At 42.8% G+C, this 20,313-nt stretch overlaps 1 protein-coding gene across 1 annotated transcript in view; it reads right to left on the bottom strand.

Moving 5' to 3' along the window:
- The window catches only part of LOC139408909 (sarcosine dehydrogenase), a 124,975-nt gene that overhangs the window by 81,918 nt on the left and 22,744 nt on the right, over positions 1–20,313 (bottom strand). Inside the window, exons 8-10 of the mRNA XM_071153359.1 lie at positions 12,625–12,729; positions 8,847–8,976; positions 1,284–1,370 (exon numbers count right to left, since the gene is read on the bottom strand). Coding sequence (XP_071009460.1) covers positions 1,284–1,370; positions 8,847–8,976; positions 12,625–12,729 — 322 coding nt within the window. The remainder of the gene's footprint in view (positions 1–1,283; positions 1,371–8,846; positions 8,977–12,624; positions 12,730–20,313) is intronic.

The raw sequence follows: 20,313 nt of genomic DNA, 5'->3' as shown, positions 1-20,313 counted from the left end.
ATACCCACCAACATCCACTCCTCCCTCTGACCATGTACATCCCATATACCCACCAACATCCACTCCTCCCTCTGACCATGTGCATCCCATATACCCACCAACATCCACTCCTCCCTCTGACCATGTGCATCCCATATACCCACCAACATCCACTCCTCCCTCTGACCATGTACATCCCATATACCCACCAACATCCACTCCTCCCTCTGACCATGTACATCCCATATACCCACCAACATCCACTCCTCCCTCTGACCATGTACATCCCATATACCCACCAACATCCACTCCTCCCTCTGACCATGTGCATCCCATATACCCACCAACATCCACTCCTCCCTCTGACCATGTGCATCCCATATACCCACCAACATCCATTCCTCCCTCTGACCATGTACATCCCATATACCCACCAACATCCACTCCTCCCTCTGACCATGTGCATCCCATATACCCACCAACATCCACTCCTCCCTCTGACCATGTGCATCCCATATACCCACCAACATCCACTCCTCCCTCTGACCATGTGCATCCCATATACCCACCAACATCCACTCCTCCCTCTGACCATGTGCATCCCATATACCCACCAACATCCACTCCTCCCTCTGACCATGTGCATCCCATATACCCACCAACATCCATTCCTCCCTCTGACCATGTACATCCCATATACCCACCAACATCCACTCCTCCCTCTGACCATGTGCATCCCATATACCCACCAACATCCACTCCTCCCTCTGACCATGTACATCCCATATACCCACCAACATCCACTCCTCCCTCTGACCATGTACATCCCATATACCCACCAGCATCCACTCCTCCCTCTGACCATGTACATTCAACCCCTGTGTCTGTGCGTGTCCTGGGGTTTTGGGTTAAAAGCAAAAATACATTTCCGTGGACTGTACGGAAATAGAGAAATATTTTTTGGGTTCCTCCAATACTCACATGCACTATGTATGTTTCTATCTATCCGTAAAATGTATGTATATATCTATCCGTAAAAATGTATGTATGTATGTATGTATGTATGTATGTATGTATGTATGTATGTATGCATGCATGCATGTATGTATGTATGCATGTATGTATGCATGTATCTGTAAAAAAAAGAAAATTGTGCTGTCGGGTTTGCCTAATAAGGAATTTATTAGAATTGATTTACTTTGCCACTCACTGCTCTATTTAAATGACTGTGTGTATGTATAACATTACAGTCAATTAAATGTATGTATGTATGTATGTATGTATAAATGACATTAGTCACTCACCTGCACTGTTGAACCCGCAGCCCAGGAAGAATCCCCTGACCTCTGGAGCCTCACCCATCAGGGGCTTGTGGTCCGCTGTGAATGATTCTGGGTAAAAACGATGCACGTAGTGTTAAGGGAACATTCCGTCCATTCTGAACCACCATCAGAGCCATGTACAGTACAGAGATGTATATACAGTACCAGTCAAACATTTGGGCCCACCTATTCATTCAATGGTTTTTCTTTATTTTTACTATTTTCTTCATTGTAGAATAATAGCGAAGACACCAACACCATGAAATAACACATATGGAATCATGTAGTAACCAAAAAAAGTGTTAAAATAATCCAAATATATTTTAAATTCTTCAAAGTAGTCACCCTTTGCCTTGATGACAGCTTTGCAAACTCTTGGCATTCTCATAAACAGTTTCATGAGGAATGCTTTTCCAACAGTCATAGAGTATCGCTGCAGAATGCTGTGATAGCCATGCTGGTTAAGTGTGCCTTTAATTCTATATAAATCACAGACAGTGTTCCCAGTAAAGCACCATCACACCTCCCTCCTCCATGCTTCACGGTGGGAACCACACATGCAGAGCTTATCCGTTCACCTACTCTGCGTCTCACAAAGACACAGTGGTTGGAACCAAAAATCTCAAATTTGGACTCCACCGGTCAAATGTCGGACCACCGGTCAAATGTCCATTGCGCGTGTTTCTTGGCCCAAGCAAATCTCTTCTTTTTATTGGTGTCCTTTAGTAGTGGTTTCTTTGCAGCAATTCGACCATGAAGGCCTGATTCACGCAGTCTACTCTGAATAGTTGATGTTGAGAGGTTTCTGTTACTTTAACTCTGTGAAACATTTATTTGAGCTGCAATTTCTGAGGCTGGTAACTCTCTAATGAACTTATCCTCTGCAGCAGAGGTAACTCTGGGTCTTCCTTTCCTATGGTGGTCCTCATGAGAGCCACTTTCATCATAGCACTTGATGGTTTTTGCGACTGCACTTGAAGAAACTTTCAAAGTTCTTGACATTTTCCAATTGACTGACCTTCATGTCTTAAAGTGATGGACGGTCGTTTCTCTTTGCTTATTTGATCTGTTCTTGCCAAAATATGGACTTGGTCTTTTACCAAATAGGGCAAGCGTCTGTATGCCACGCCTACCTTGTCACAACACAACTGATTGGCTCAAACGCATTGAGGAAAGAAATTTCACAAATGAACTTTTAACAAGGCACACCTGTTAATTGAAATACATTCCAGGTATTCCTCATGAAGCTGGTTGAGAGAATGCCAAGAGTGTGCAAGACTGTCAAAGCAAAGGGTGGCTAATTTAAAGAATTTCAAATATATTTGGATTTGTTTAACATTTTTATTTTGGTTACTACATGATTCCCTATGTGTTAGTTCATAGCTGTTATGTCTTCACTACTATTCCCCTCTAGAAAAAAAGTCAAAATAAAGAAAAACCCTGGAATGAGTACAGTAGGTGTCCAAACTTTTGACTGGTACTGTATGGCTCTGGTCACCACAGTGTGAATATCTACAGTCTCCAGAGTCTAATCCAATCACAATGTGGAGGACAAGGCATTTGTCCATCTAATTACAAAGAAGTATTACCACCCCCATAAACATGTCTTCTCCACTCTCAGCTAGTAGAGCCGAACGCTACTCTACTACAACCTCCATCTTATCACGCGAGTGAGGGATCAAATCAAAAGTGAGCGTGGGGGAGAGAGAGAGAGAACGTTAAGAGGGTAAGGAAAGAGAGACGGGAGATCGGAACACACCTTTGTCATTATTACACACGGGGGGATAAGTAATGAAGTACGAGAGCACACAGAGCTCTCCTCTCCAATAAGTAGGGAGTCTCCCGGAACAGAACAAGGCAGAATAGCGTCGCAGCTTATGCACAGCTCCTCAAACTAAAAAAGGTACATTTACCAAAAATCTGTGACTTTCCCACTCATTGCTCTACTAGTCCTTTTTGGGCTTCCCACAAGGTCAGATTTCACTTGGACCCTTTAAGAAAAAAATAAACACGTATGCCTGTTGTAAAATCAAGTCTGGAGGTAGACGTCACATCTACACTGGCCTCTCTAGGGAGACGTGTAAGTGCCTATAAAAGGCATTCATTCGCCACTAACAAACAAAAACACAGTTGAGATAACAGGCTTGTGTTTGTTTTGTGGTGGCGAGATACACGACCCTCTCGCTGGGGAGTTAGCAGCCACGCCGTCTTAAAAACACAACATACATTTTGTATTTTGGACATGCATTAGGAGGCTCGTCGAAAACGCACGCGTACTACACACAAGCGCATTAAAAGGGCGCACGCACGCACACAAGCTCATCAGTTAGTCTAAAAAGGCAGAGGTCCATAAGGAGCGCACATGAACACAGACGTGCACTGAGGGAGTGTATGTTTAAACGTTAAAAACATTTAAAGGGATACTTGGGGATTTTGACAATGGAGGCCCTTTAATTATCTACTTCCCCAGAGTCAGATGAACTCGTGGATAGCATTTTTAATGTCTGTGTCCAGCACAAAAGCTAACTAGCATTAGCGCAATGGCAAAGTCTACGGGTATCTGCTGGCATCCTCTCATCATGTCCATTTCCAGTGAGTCAGGACCAGACAGATGACCGTTAACGAACTAGCATGATTCTAACAGACGCTAATTAAACACTGGTCGCCATCGATTAAAATCCAACCACTGACAGAAATACAGAAGGATGGAGCGAAAGAGAGACAGAGCGCGCGAGGGACAAGCCGACAGACCATCCAGACAACAAGGGAGCTTAAGTGTGAGTGCGCATGCCCGGAGACCCCGTCTACCACTAGAGGTGAGACCACCAGACAGTCAGTCTCTTACCAGTCTGTCACCTCTCTTCCCAAGAGAGAAAGTCACAACGTTTCACACCTGTCAGCTCTTATATCAGACAGTATTCCCTAGAGTCACATAGACTCAAGCCTCTCACAGGCAACGGGCCTGGAGCAGTGATATCCTCCAGTCTCAGAGAAACCAACCTCGATCAGTTCAGGTACCGTCTGCCCCAAGTCACCAGACTATGGTAAAAGGTCAACACTAATCCAAATGAGAGGCCACAGAGATGAGGAATACAAATATGACAAAGGGGGACCTATTGGGGTTGGCTGCCACAGCACAGAATGGACGCAGACAAATCATTAAAAACTGTAGGGGGGGATTAAATGATAAAGATATTTTCCACATCTCTCCATCTGTGAAGGACTATATATTAAATGAGTATTGATGTCTGTCAGTGTTGGTAATTGTGTGTGAAAGAATGTTGTACAGCAAAGAAGTGTGTTTTAGGAGTGTTGTAATTAATTGAATTGCAAAATACAGTGCCTTCAGATATGCACATTTTGTTGTGTTACAGCCTGATTTAAATGCATTCAATTGTAGTTTTTGTTCAAATTTATTGAAAATGACATGCAGAAATCTTGTTTACATAATTATTCACACCCCTGAGAAAATACATATTATAAATCACCTTTGCAGTGATTACAGCTGTGAGTCTGTCTGGGTAAATCTAAGAGCTTTGCACATCTGGACTGTAAAACGTTTGCACATGATTATTTATTTAGTCTATCGAGCGCTGTCAACTTATTTGTTATTGCTAGATAGTTACTTTCAAGTCTTGCCATAGACTTCAGAGTCGATTTTAGTCAAAACTTGATCTAGGCCACTCGGTAACATTCAATGTCGTCTTGGTAAGTAACTCCAGTGTATATAGCGCATTCGGAAAGTATTTAAACCCCTTCACTTTTTCCACATTTTGTTATGGTACAGCCTTCTTCTAAAATTGATTAAATTGTTTCCCCACACTTCATCAATCTAGACAACACCCCATAATAATTTTTTGCAAATGTATAAAAAAATATTTAAAAAATGGAAATATCACATTTACATAAGTATTCAGACCCTTTACTCAGTACTTTGTAGAACGCACCTTTGGCAGCAATTACAGCCTCAAATATTTTTGGGTATGACGCTACAAGATTGGCACACCTGTATTTGGGGAGTTTCTCCCATTCTTCTCTGCAGATCCTCTCAAGCCCAGCTATTTTCAGGTCTCTCCAGAGATGTTCAATCAGGTTTAAGTCCGGGCTCTGGTGGGGCCACTCAAGGACATTCAGAGACTTAGCCAAGACAATGCAGGAGTGGCTTTGGGACGTGTGCTTAGGGTCGTTGCCCTGTTAAAAGGTGAACCTTTGCCCCTGTATGATGACCTGAGCACAAAGAGCTCTCTGTGCTTTGCTCCATTCACCTTTCCCTTGATCCTGACTAGTCTCCCAGTACCTGCCGCTGAAAAATATCCCAACAGCATGATGCTGCCACCACCATGCTTCACCGTAGGGATAATATTGGCCAGGTGATGAGTGGTACCAGGTTTCCTCCAGATGTGACACTTGGCATTCAGGCCAAAGAGTTCAATCTTCGTTTCATCAGACCGGAGAATCTTGTTTCTCATGGTCTGAGAGTCATTTAGGTGCCTTTTGGCAAACTCCATGGGGGCTGTCATGTGCCTTTTACTGGTAAGTGGCTTCTGTCTGGCCACTTTACCGTAAAGGCCTGATTGGTGGAGTGCTGCAGAGTTTCTTGTCCTTCTGGAAGTTTCTCCCATCTCCACAGAGGAACTCTGGAGCTCTGTCAGAGTGACCATCGGGTTCTTGGTTAACCTCCCTGACCAAGGCCCTTCTCCCCCGATTGGCCAAGCAGCAAGAGCAGCAACCTCTTCCATTTAAGAATGGAGGCCACTGTGTTCTTGGGGACCTTCAATGCCGCAGACACTTTTTGGTACCCTTGAATCTTGATCTGTGCCTCGACACAATCCTGTCTCGGAGCTCTACAGACAATTTCTTCAACCTCATGGCTTGGTTTTTGCTCTGACATGCACTGTCAACTGTGGGACCTTATATAGTGTGTACCTTTCCAAATTTTTTTTTATTTTTTTATTTTACCTTTATTTAACTAGGCAAGTCAGTTAAGAACAAATTCTTATTTTCAATGACGGCCTAGTGGGTTAACTGCCTGTTCAAGGGCAGAACGACAGATTTGTACCTTTCCAAATTTTTTTATTTTTTTTTATTTTACCTTTATTTAACTAGGCAAGTCAGTTAAGAACAAATTCTTATTTTCAATGACGGCCTAGGAACAGTGGGTTAACTGCCTGTTCAAGGGCAGAACGACAGATTTGTACCTTGTCAGCTCGGGGGTTTGAACTTGCAACCTTCCGGTTACTAGTCCAACGCTCTAACCACTAGGCTACCCTGCCGCCCCAGGTGGACTCCAATCAAGTTGTAGAAACATCTCAAGGATGATCAAAGTAAACCGCATGCATCTGAGCTCAATTTTGAGTCTCATGGCAAAGGGTCTGAATACGTATGTAAATAAGGTACTTGTTTTTTGTTTTTTTTATTTCTAAAAACCTGTTTTCACTTTGTCATTATGGGGTACTGTGTGTAGATTGATGAGGAAAATAATTTATTTAAATCCACAAGAAAAAGGCTGTAATGTAACAAAATGTGGAAAAGTGAAGGGGTCTGAACACTTTTATAATTAACTGTATTTGGCTTTGTGTTTTAGGTGATTGTCCTGCTGAAAGGTGAATGTGTCTCCCAGTGTCTGTTTTACAGTGAAATCCCTGAGCGGTTTCCTTCCTCTCCGGCAACTGAGTTAGGAAGGACACCTGTATCTTTGTAGTGACTGGGTGCATTGATAAACCAACCAAAGTGTAATTATTAACTTCATCATTGTCATGACTCTCCCTCCTACATCCAGGTTCTGTTATCTCAGGTCATAAATTCCTGGAGGAGACTCTCCCCCCCATGGCCATGCAGAAAAAGACAGCGAGAACAAAGGATTTCACATGGCGAACTTCTAAATGATCTGGCATCATGGAACAACCCTTTTCTACTGTTATGAATAAAAAAAACACCTGAAGAAATCCTCTTCAGACCACGTGTACCTCGATGGGCGCAGGTTGAGTTCAGACCACAAAAACCTCAGTATAAGCTAAGGTTGGAATGGTTGCGGAACTCCTAACCATACCACGTGGCACATTGGCTACACGGCGGGAAAGGGTTCAACTCTGAGACGATCGATCCCGACAGAATAAGAGCAAATCTTAGATACTAATTATTAGTCTGCAGCTAGAAATTATGTCAACCTGGGATGCGAAGAGAGACAACATCTACACTATAAGAGCATTTCTGAATGGTACTCTGAAGTATCCATTCTAACAACGAAAGACTTCAGGGAAGCAGAGAGAGAGACGATGATGAACTGACTCTCCAACAGGACGGACGATCCCAACAGAGATCACGATGACACACTGGGCGAAAATATATATATATATATTTATTGCAATTAATCCCGAATGAGTGAGTGCAAAGGATTTGCATTTCAATGAATATAATTATCAACTGTGTGGCGACTCATTTTGTCTTTCCCGCCATTCTCAGTCCACACCCACTTCCCTTTGTCCACCAAGCCATCATATCGGCTTAGCCCACTAGGGAACCTCCCCTATCATTTCCTTGTTAGTTAGTTAGTAAATAAATGATTAAGACAATTGATGTATGGATGATTCATAGTGAAGGCTGGGTTTGTGCAGATAACCAACAATTTACAACGTTTGGAATGAGACTAACATGAGGTAAAGAATAATTCATTAATTAGAAGACTAATTGATTAGATAGTCAAATATCTGAAGAGTTGTATCAGGACAATTATAACTTCGTAATCTGAAGATTTCCCTTGGTGCCCCGACTTCCTAGTTAATTACAATTACATGATTAGTTTAATCACATAATAATAATTACAGAGAATTGATTTGATAAAATAACGGTCTTCACTTTAATGATGCCAAAGACACAACACCATGCTCAAAGGGATATTCAATGTCTGCTTCATCATCATCATCTACCAATAGATGCCCTTCTTTGTGAGGCATTGGAAAACTACCTCGTCTTTGTGGTTGAATCTGTGTTTTAAATTCACTGCTCGACTAAGGGACCTTACAGTACAACATGTCTGGGGCACAGAGATGAGGTAGTCATTCCAAAATCATCTTATTAAACACCATTATTGCACACAGAGTGAGTCTACGAAACTGATTATGTGACTTGTTTGGGGTTTTAGGCTGGGTTTCTGTACAGCACTTTGAGATATCAGCTGATGTACGAAGGGCTATATAAATAAATTTGATTTGACTTGTTAAGCAGATTTCGACTCCTGAACTTACGTAGGCTTGCCATTACAAAAGGGGTTGAATACTTATTGACTCAAGACATTTCAGCATTTCATGTGTTATTCATGTGGGAAAATTCCTAAACACATAATTCCACTTTGACACTGTGTGGTTGTGTGAGTAGTCGGTGCCAAAATCTCAATTTAACCCATTTTAAAATGCAGGCTGTAACACAACAAAAATGTGGTAAAAGTCGAGGGTAGTGAATACTTTCTGAGGGCACTGGAAACGACTGACTGAGGGAGTTATTACGGGAGTGAGAACCATAGTGGGTGTGTGTATTGCATGTCCATACCTGGTCCACAGACAGTGGATTTGATGCCAGTCTGCTCCAGAGCAGGGACTCTGTTGATAGCTCCCTCTATGTGCTGCATGAACACATCCCAGTCCAGGTCAAACAGGCTGAAAGCAAACTTATCAGACACCTGCAACACAAGGACAACAACCAAAACAGTGTTCACTCGACCACACTTATCAGACACCTGCAACACAAGGACAACAACCAAAACAGTGTTCACTCGACCAAACATATCAGACACCTGCAACACAAGGACAACAACCAATACAGTGTTTACTCAACCAAACTTATCTGACACCTGTGTTGGATTCGACATTTTGAACATTGAGATATGAAAAGACATGACAGATCAGACGCATAGCATATTAAGGAGTGAGATCTGCAGAAAGACAAGAGTGGCTGTGGAAATGTGCTGGGTGGCCGGAAGGAGCTCAGGGGATTGCTAAAGGGGAGGCAGATGGACATCTGTGGACTAGAAGGAAGAGGCAGTGAGGTCAGGAGGTGAGGTCAGCTCCCCTGAAGGGAGCAATAAAGGTTTTACTACCCTCTTCCTGCGGAAGCATAAGATGTAAGGATTGGAGAGGAGGAGGAGCATCTTAAGTGGGATATATATATATATATATATATATATATATATATATATATATATACACTGCTCAAAAAAATAAAGGGAACACTAAAATAACACATCCTAGATCTGAATGAATGAAATATTCTTATTAAATACTTTTTTCTTTACATAGTTGAATGTGCTGACAACAAAATCACACAAAAATTATCAATGGAAATCAAATTTATCAACCCATGGAGGTCTGGATTTAGAGTCACACTCAAAATTAAAGTGGAAAACCACACTACAGGCTGATCCAACTTTGATGTAATGTCCTTAAAACAAGTCAAAATGAGGCTCAGTAGTGTGTGTGGCCTCTACGTGCCTGTATGACCTCCCTACAACGCCTGGGCATACTCCTGATGAGGTGGCGGATGCAATTTCTAGATTTATTTTGGATTGGAGATGCTTAATGTGAATCTGGAAGGAGAGTTTACAGTCTAACCAGACACCTAGGTATTTGTAGTCCACATATTCTAAGTCAGAATCGTCCAGAGTAGTGATAATGGGCGGGTGGGTGCGGACAGCAATCGTTTGAAGAGCATGCATTTAGTTTTACTTGCATTTAAAAGCAGTTGGAGGCCACAGAATGAGTGTTGTATGGCACTGGAGCTCGTTTGGAGGTTTGTTAACACAGTGTCCAAAGAAGGGCCAGAAGTATACAGAATGGTGTCGCCTGCGTAGAGGTGGATCAGAGAATCACCAGCAGCAAAAGCGACATCATTGATATATACAGAGAAGAGAGTCGGCCCGAGAATTGAACCCTGTGACACCCCCATAAAGACTGCCAGAGGTCCGGACAACAGGCCTATGTGAGAAGTAGTTGGTGAACCAGGCGAGGCAGTCTTTTGAGAAACCAAGGCTATAGAGTCTGCCGATAAGAATGCAGTGATTGATAGAGTTGAAAGCCTTGGCCAAGTCGATGAAGACAGCTGGACAGTAATGTCTTTTATCGATGGCGGTTATGATATCGTTTAGGACCTTGAGCGTGGCTGAAGTGCACCCATGACCAGCTCGGAAACCAGATTGCATAGTGGAGAAGGTATGGTGGGATTCAAAATGGTCGGTGATCTGTTCGTTAACTTGGCTTTCGAATATTGTAGAAAGGCAGGGCAGGATGGATATAGGTCTATAACAGTTTGGGTCTAGAGTGTCTCCCCCTTTGAAGAGGGGGATGACCGCGGCAGCTTCCCAATCTTTGGGGATCTCAGACGATACAAAAGTGTGTTGAACAGTAATAGGGGTTGCAACAATTTCGGCGGATCATTTTAGAAAGAGAGGGTCCAGATTGACTTGCCCAGCTGATTTGTAGAGATACAGATTATTCAGCTCTTTCAGAACATCAGCTGTCTGGATTTGGGTGAAGGAGAAGCAGGGAGGGGGGCTTGGGCAAGTTGCGGCAGGGGGTGCAGAGCTGTTGGCCCGGGTAGGGGAAGCCAGGTGGAAAGCATGGCCAGCTGTAGAAAAATGCTTATTATCATAGATTTATCGGTGGTGAAAGTGTTTCCTAGCATCAGTGCAGTGGGCAGCTGGGAGGAGGTTGTTAACAAGGACACATCATCCCAACCAAGGACACAACAACCCCCACCAGTGTTAACTCAACCAAGGACACAACAATGCTGCGCTGCACTTGTGCCATCTTCAACAAGACACGGCTTTCGCAAACATTTAGTACACATCGGTGAACAGTTATGGAAGCACACACACACACACACCGTTCAACCCATCTTTCAAATGTCACAAACAGACAGAGAGAGAGCGAGAGAGATGATGCAGAGCACTCAGCAGGGAAATGCTGAACACATGAAACAGTGTGCATATGCCACAGTGGATGAACTGATGCTGTAAAGAGAATACGGGGATCAAGATTTAAAGAAAGAAAAAAAAAAGTTGGGAGGCTGCAGGGCCAGCGAAGTAACTGTGACCTTTTCCCGCAAGAATGCACGTACGCACACACAGTGATTTTCCGTCACAACAGCCCCTCATTACCAGTCGAGGCCTGGCCCCTAGGGAGCTCCCAACACCAGATTAAACTTTCACGTCTCTAACATATTGATCCACAGACCCAGCTTCTCCCTCTCTGTACTAAATGCATTTTCCTTTTCTCACTTCGTTTCCAACTCTTGAAAGCTCGTGCTGACAGAGCGGAAAGGACAAAAACGCTCCTTTATCTGGGTTGAGGTGTTAGGTAATTTAGCGCTGTTGAATTGTTTGGCTGGATGTGAATGTTAAACGGACTTGTGTGACGTGGTCTCCGGCTTCAGAGTTGGGGGTCAGAGGCGATTCTGGCTGGTGTGTGTGACTAAAAAGCACATTTAGTACGGTACCTGCAGACTGAACAGAAACCACACCAACTGAGCACGCGCTACAGAGAGGAGTGAGGAGGGCATATTGACATTGAGCCGGTCAGAGCCAGTGTGCGCCGACAGAGCACGACACTCCAGCTAGACCAACACAAAACACTCAGATCTCAATCTGTGTCCTGCTGTAACCTCATAAGGCTGCATACCCCCTAGCTAAAAGTGAGCGAGAGAGGGAATAAAAGCGCGGTAAAGGGGAAAGAGAGCCACAGACACTCAGCGGCTGGTGAAGTAATGAGTGTGTGTGTGTGTGTGTGTGCGCGCTTATCTGTGCACATCCTGCTTTTGCTTCTCCTCAGGCTGTGTGAGTAGGGAGCGGATACAACAATCCACTGACACGCCAGAGGAACAGAGCATGGCAATTAACTGGCCTGTGAAAGTGAGACATAGACAAGCAGCATGCCTCTCTGCGAGCTTCACTGCAGCGCGCAATATAAGCAAACACACATGGACAACCACACAAACATAAAGATTCTCACAGAGAGAGGTCAAATACTGTACACACAATCACTCACACAAGCACCCGTATAGTACACAACCCAATACACACAAACTACAGGAGGCTGCTGAGGGGAGGACGGCGCATAATAAATGGCTGTAACGGAGCAAATGGAATGGTATCAAACACCTGGAAACCATGGAAACCATGTGTTTGATACCATTCCACCCACTCTGCTCCAGTCATCCTTACAAACCCATCCCCGTTCCCCCCAATGAAGGTGCCACCAACCTCCTGTGTCACAAACACCAATGACATCCCGTTCACAGTATGTCAACACAGTGAAAACACACACACACACGATACCTTGTCCCAGAAGACCGGGTTCTGTTCGTAACCCCCCACGGAGAGGGCGTCACCTTGGAGACGAAGGTAAACTGATGCATCATGGTCCCTCACATTGGGCATGTTCTAGAAGGGTGGCAGGAAGAGAGACATTCTTTAGATCTTCAAAACGGTATGCTCCTAACAGATCACAGGCACAATGATCATCTTAGAACAACAAACAGGACTATAAAACACGGCAGACATAGCCTACTTGCATAGCCTACTTGCATAGCATTATTGGATTTCACATCTAACGCTTAACAAAACAGTAGATCAGCGATCATCAGGCTCCAAAACAGCGTTCTGGGCAGTCTCAGACTTGCCCGATAATAGTTCATCAAAAGACATGCCCCGCCGTAGAGAGGAGCAGCGGCATGCCCGTCCATGTGAGCATCTGCCGACACTCTTCCCCTGTACTGATTATGGTCACGATTGTCCCTCATCGACGATAGAAGTAGCTAGCTAGCCTCGCTCTCCCCATGCAGTACCCAATCAGTCTACACAATAGAGAACAGTCATCAGAAATCCAAGGATATGAATCAAAACGGGAGGTCACTACTGACCTACTAGTAGGCAGAAGGTTCACAATCACTGGCTGGCTGACTATTGGCAGTTTGGTCTCCATGGATACCGGAGCAAAACATGATGCAGATGAAAAACGCTACAAAACTGCCCAAAAGTCCACTAGTTGGCCAATTGCTGTAGCCAAGTCTGCCAGTAGCCAAGTCAACCATTCAAATGCACTATACAAAAATGTTTAGCTATAAAAGAAATGACAACTATGATCAAAATAAAATAAACAAGACGGAGACTGAACCGACACAACCAGAATGATGAATATTTTATAGTAAATTGGCATATTTATGACATACTGGCCTTACCCAGGCCCATAGCCGCAGGAAGTAGGGGTGCAGTGGTGTAAAGTACTTAAGGAAAAGTTCCTGTATATTACCATTTATATTTTTGGCAACTTTTACTTCACTACATTCGTAAATAAAATAATCTACTTTTTACTCCTTACATTTTCTCTGACACCCAAAAAGACTTGTTACATTTTGACAGGAAAATGGTCCAATTCACACAAGAGAACATCCCTGCTCATCTCTACTGCCTCTGATCTGCCTCTGATCTGTCTCAGCCTCCAGTATTTATGCTGCAGTAGTTTGTGTGTCGGGGGGCTAGGGTCAGTTTGTTATATCTGGAGTACTTCTCCTGTCCTATTCGGTGTCCTGTGTGAATCTAAGTGTGCGTTCTCTAATTCTCTCCTTCTTTCTCTCTCTCGGGGGACCTGAGCCCTAGGACCATGCCCCAGGACTACCTGACATGATGACTCCTTGCTGTCCCCAGTCCACCTGGCCGTGCTGCTGCTCCAGTTTCAACTGTTCTGCCTTATTATTATTCGACCATGCTGGTCATTTATGAACATTTGAACATTTTGGCCATGTTCTGTTATAATCTCCACCCGGCACAGCCAGAAGAGGACTGGCCACCCCACATAGCCTGGTTCCTCTCTAGGTTTTGGCCTTTCTAGGGAGTTTTTCCTAGCCACCGTGCTTCTACACCTGCATTGCTTGCTGTTTGGGGTTTTAGGCTGGGTTTCTGTACAGCACTTTGAGATATCAGCTGATGTACGAAGGGCTATATAAATACATTTGATTTGATTTGATCTGGAGGACTCACTAAACACAAATTCTTTGTTTGTAAATTATGTCTGAGTGTTGGTGTGCCCCTGTCTATCGTCAATAAAAATTTAAAAAAAGACAAATTGTGCCACCTGGTTTACTTAATATACAGTGCCTTGCGAAAGTATTCGGCCCCCTTGAACTTTGCGACCTTTTGCCACATTTCAGGCTTCAAACATAAAGATATAAAACTGTATTTTTTTGTGAAGAATCAACAACAAGTGGGACACAATCATGAAGTGGAACGACATTTATTGGATATTTCAAACTTTTTTAACAAATCAAAAACTGAAAAATTGGGCGTGCAAAATTATTCAGCCCCCTTAAGTTAATACTTTGTTTCGCCACCTTTTGCTGCGATTACAGCTGTAAGTCGCTTGGGGTATGTCTCTATCAGTTTTGCACATCGAGAGACTGAAAGTTTTTCCCATTCCTCCTTGCAAAACAGCTTGAGCTCAGTGAGGTTGGATGGAGAGCATTTGTGAACAGCCGTTTTCAGTTCTTTCCACAGATTCTCGATTGGATTCAGGTCTGGACTTTGACTTGGCCATTCTAACACCTGGATATGTTTATTTTTGAACCATTCCATTGTAGATTTTGCTTTATGTTTTGGATCATTGTCTTGTTGGAAGACAAATCTCCGTCCCAGTCTCAGGTCTTTTGCAGACTCCATCAGGTTTTCTTCCAGAATGGTCCTGTATTTGGCTCCATCCATCTTCCCATCAATTTTAACCATCTTCCCTGTCCCTGCTGAAGAAAAGCAGGCCCAAACCATGATGCTGCCACCACCATGTTTGACAGTGGGGATGGTGTGTTCAGCTGTGTTGCTTTTACGCCAAACTTAACGTTTTGCATTGTTGCCAAAAAGTTAAATTTTGGTTTCATCTGACCAGAGCACCTTCTTCCACATGTTTGGTGTGTCTCCCAGGTGGCTTGTGGCACACTTTAAACGACACTTTTTATGGATATCTTTAAGAAATGGCTTTCTTCTTGCCACTCTTCCATAAAGGCCAGATTTGTGCAATATACGACTGATTGTTGTCCTATGGACAGAGTCTCCCACCTCAGCTGTAGATCTCTGCAGTTCATCCAGAGTGATCATGGGCCTCTTGGCTGCATCTCTGATCAGTCTTCTCCTTGCATGAGCTGAAAGTTTAGAGGGACGGCCAGGTCTTGGTAGATTTGCAGTGGTCTGATACTCCTTCCATTTCAATATTATCGCTTGCACAGTGCTCCTTGGGATGTTTAAAGCTTGGGAAATCTTTTTGTATCCAAATCTGGCTTTAAACTTCTTCGCAACTGTATCTCGGACCTGCCTGGTGTGTTCCTTGTTCTTCATGATGCTCTCTGCGCTTTTAACGGACCTCTGAGACTATCACAGTGCAGGTGCATTTATACGGAGACTTGATTACACACAGGTGGATTGTATTTATCATCATTAGTCATTTAGGTCAACATTGGATCATTCAGAGATCCTCACTGAACACAAGGGGATGAATAATTTTGCACGCCCAATTTTTCAGTTTTTGATTTGTTAAAAAAGTTTGAAATATCCAATAAATGTCGTTCCACTTCATGATTGTGTCCCACTTGTTGTTGATTCTTCACAAAAAAATACAGTTTTATATCTTTATGTTTGAAGCCTGAAATGTGGCAAAAGGTCGCAAAGTTCAAGGGGGCCGAATACTTTCATAAGGCACTGTAAAAGGAATTTTATGTTATTTATACTTTTTCCTTTCGATACAGTGCCTTAGACCGCTGCGCCACTCGGTTAACACCATCCAGACTTGATTTCTATTTTCCATATATTTTTCTACTGACAGGTAAACAATTTAATCAAAAAACAACTTTATAAAGGAGTGCCTTTGATTTGACAGCATATGAGCAATTCCATTTACTTTTGATGCATAAGTATATTTAACACCAACTACTTTGACATTTACTCAAATAGTATTTTACTGGGTAACTTTCACTCGAGTCATTTTCTATTAAGGCATCTTTACTTTTACTCGTGTATGATAATTGACTACTTTTTTCACCATTGTGAGGGTTAAATAATCAAAAGTAGTGCACTGGGCCTTTACTAGTATTAGCGGACCAATATAGACCTGTAGCGTGGGCAAAAACATTTCCAGCATCTCCGTTTTGCTATAAAAGGTAGTTGTATAATTAACAACATTATCTTGCAGGATTCAACAGTTGGAATTGTAAAAGAGTTGTTGCCCTGTCCCTTCCTCTGCGACTGTCATTCTAATGGAATACAGAAAGATAAAAACCCAGTCCTCAAAACATTTACATCAAAAAGGTGCAAAGTTATAGGCAAAGATGCCAAATTAAAAAATATATAATGATCAAATAACATGAAAACAAGCATTACCAACAGAGTGAATGTGAAAATTGATTCAAAAATGGTCCCACTTTGCTGGTGATTTGCAGTATGTGCAATGATACAAGTAAAAGGAGGACTGTGATTGGTTAAATTGTCTATAAAACAAAACTAGCAGACCCATTCTGTCGGTAGAGTATATATTATGTTCAACAATATAGATTTTGTTTTTGCCCAAATGTAAAAAAATATATATATATTTTCAATATTCATGTTTATATTATTGAAATCAAAATACTACTCATATTATAGAGTAAGCAGTAAAGCTTCATTATGACACCAATTTTTGTAGCACCTACAGATGAAACAATATGGAGTCTTAGAGGCATTGGTAAGGCCTTTATTTAATAAAATCAGTCAACTCCAATTCATTATTACTCAATTATGAAAAAAATGTCAAACAGAGTACCAGTCAAAAGTTTGGACAACTACTCAGTCAAGGGTTTTACTTTATTTTACATTGTAGAACAATAGTGAAGACATCAAAACTATGAAATAACACATATGGAATCATGTAATAACCCCAAAAGTGTTAAATCAAAATATCATTTTAGATTTTAGATTCTTCAAAGTAGCCACCCTTCGCCTTGAAGAACTTTGCACACTCTTGGCATTCTCTCAACCAGCTTCACGAGGAATAATTTCCAACAGTCTTGAAGGTGTTCCCACATATGCTGAGCACTTGTTGGCTGCTTTTCCTTCATTCCAAACCATCTCAAATTGGGTTGAGGTCGGGTGATTGTGGAGGCCAGGTCATCTGATGCAGCACTCCATCACTCTCCTTCTTGGTAAAATAGCCATTACACAGCCTGGAGGTGTGTTGGGCCATTGTCCTGTTGAAAAATAAATGATAGTCCCACTAAGCGCAAACCAGATGGGATGGCGTATCTCTGCAGAATGCTGTGATAGCCTGCTGGTTAAGTGTGCCTTGAATTCTATATAAATAACAGTGTCACCAGCAAAGCACCCCCCCACCTTGTTCTCCATGCTTTACGGTGGGAACCACACATGCAGAGAAAATCCGTTCACCTACTCTGCGTCTCAAAGACACAGTGGTTAGAACCAGAAATCTCACATTTCCACCAGTCTAATATCCATTGCTCATGTTTCTTGGCCCATGCAAGTCTTCTTTTTGGCTTTTTTTCTTTAGTAGGTGGTTTCTTTGCAGTAATTCGACCACGAAGGCCTGCTTCATGCAGTCTCCTGAACAGTTGATGTTGAGATGTGTCTGTTACTTGAACTCTGAAGCATTTATTTGGGCTGCAATTTCTGAGGCTGGTAACTCTAAAGAACTTATCCTCTCAAACAAAGGTAACTATGGGTCTTCCTCTCCTGTGGCGGTTCTCATGAGAGCCAGTTTCATCATAGGGGCTTGATGGTTTTTGCGACTGCACTTGAAGAAACGTTCAAAGTTCTTTACATTTTCTGCATTGACTGACCATGTTTTAAAGTAATGATGGACCGTCATTTCTCTTTACTTATTGGAGCAGTTCATAATATGGACTTGGTCTTTAAACAAATCTTCTGTATACCACCCCTACCTTGTCACAACACATCGGATTGGCTCAAATGTATTAAGAAGGAAAGAAAGCCCACAAATTAACTTTTACCAAGTCAAACACCTGCTACTTGAAATGCATTCCAGGTGACCACCTCTTGAAGCTGGTTGAGAGAATGCCAAGAGTGTGCAAAGCTGCCATCAAGACAAAGGGTGGCTACTTTGAAGAATCTAAAATACCAAATATATTTTGATTTGTTTAACACTTATTTTGTTACGACATGATTCCATACTTTACTTCATAGTCTGAATGTCTTCACTATTATTCTACAATGTAGAAAATAGTAAAAATAAAGAAAAACACTTGAATGAGTAGGTGTGTCCAAACTTTTGACTAGTACTGTATACACACACATTTTTCCCCTAAGCCTACCACCCCTAATTGGAGTAAACTAATAAACAATAACACTTAGGCTTCTACTTCCAGCTCATACATACTATATACATTTTACAGACAAAGTATAGTCATCTTGTTGTCATTGAGGAGACTCTCTCCATGCAGACACACTGTTAGATTTTGGTTGTGGCTTTTTCTGTGGCTGTTTGTTTGCTTTGGCACCTTTCAACACCCCTCATTATCACATTTATGCACGTAAACACTCACACTACTGATTACTGACCACACAAACACACACACACACACACACACACACACACACACACACACACACACACACACACACACACACACACACATTAATTGTATTTAGTTTAGTTTAGTTTATTTAGTTTAATAAATATATTTTTGTTATTCCTTATCTCCACATCGTCTCCCTTTTTTGAGCCGGTTCGTGACAAGTGGGGGCTCGTCTGCGTTTCTCGCTGTGTGGGGCGAGTCACCCGGGATCATAATGTTGGTTTGCTAGACATTTTGGTGTGTAGTATTTTGTTGCATATTGATTGATGGGTTAATGCTTATTGGAATGTGCTTTGGTTGGTCTTCACGGCATATTCTAAAGTGGTTTGGTACAGTGCCTTAGATACGTATCAGTGGTCCGGTGACGTCATGAACCAAGTGTGTTGTCTGGTAGCGTATGCCAGTGGGCCGAATACTAGTGTTGTTGGGGCTTGTATTGTGTTTGGCAGAAAACGTAGAGTTAATGTTTGAGGACTCTAAGTGCTTTGTTTGTATCTTTTGTTACAGCTTTTTGAGTTGTAATGTTTGGTGGGCCCAGTGTGGGTTGGTTGTCTGTTTGGTAAACTTGCCACTGCGGTGGATGGTTGGTTGCCTGTTTGGTAAACTTGCCACTGCGGTGGATGGTTGGTTGCCTGTTTGGTAAACTTGCCACTGCGGTGGATGGTTGGTTGTCTGTTTGGTAAACTTGCCACTGCGGTGGATGGTTGGTTGTCTGTTTGGTAAACTTGCCACTGCGGTGGATGGTTGGTTGCCTGTTTGGTAAACTTGCCACTGCGGTGGATGGTTGGTTGTCTGTTTGGTAAACTTGCCACTGCGGTGGATGGTTGGTTGCCTGTTTGGTAAACTTGCCACTGCGGTGGATGGTTGGTTGCCTGTTTGGTAAACTTGCCACTGCGGTGGATGGTTGGTTGCCTGTTTGGTAAACTTGCCACTGCGGTGGATGGTTGGTTGCCTGTTTGGTAAACTTGCCACTGCGGTGGATGGTTGGTTGCCTGTTTGGTAAACTTGCCACTGCGGTGGATGGTTGGTTGCCTGTTTGGTAAACTTGCCACTGCGGTGGATGGTTGGTTGTCTGTTTGGTAAACTTGCCACTGCGGTGGATGGTTGGTTGCCTGTTTGGTAAACTTGCCACTGCGGTGGAGGGTTGGTTGTCTGTTTGGTAAACTTGCCACTGCGGTGGATGGTTGGTTGTCTGTTTGGTAAACTTGCCACTGCGGTGGATGGTTGGTTGCCTGTTTGGTAAACTTGCCACTGCGGTGGAGGGTTGGTTGTCTGTTTGGTAAACTTGCCACTGCGGTGGATGGTTGGTTGTCTGTTTGGTAAACTTGCCACTGCGGTGGATGGTTGGTTGTCTGTTTGGTAAACTTGCCACTGCGGTGGATGGTTGGTTGTCTGTTTGGTAAAC

The sequence above is a fragment of the Oncorhynchus clarkii genome, chromosome 5 (assembly GCF_045791955.1).
Source record: "Oncorhynchus clarkii lewisi isolate Uvic-CL-2024 chromosome 5, UVic_Ocla_1.0, whole genome shotgun sequence".
In the NCBI taxonomy this organism is placed as follows: domain Eukaryota; kingdom Metazoa; phylum Chordata; class Actinopteri; order Salmoniformes; family Salmonidae; genus Oncorhynchus; species Oncorhynchus clarkii.
The sequence above is the reverse complement of the archived record's forward strand: the minus strand, read 5'-3'. Positions and strand labels throughout refer to the sequence as shown.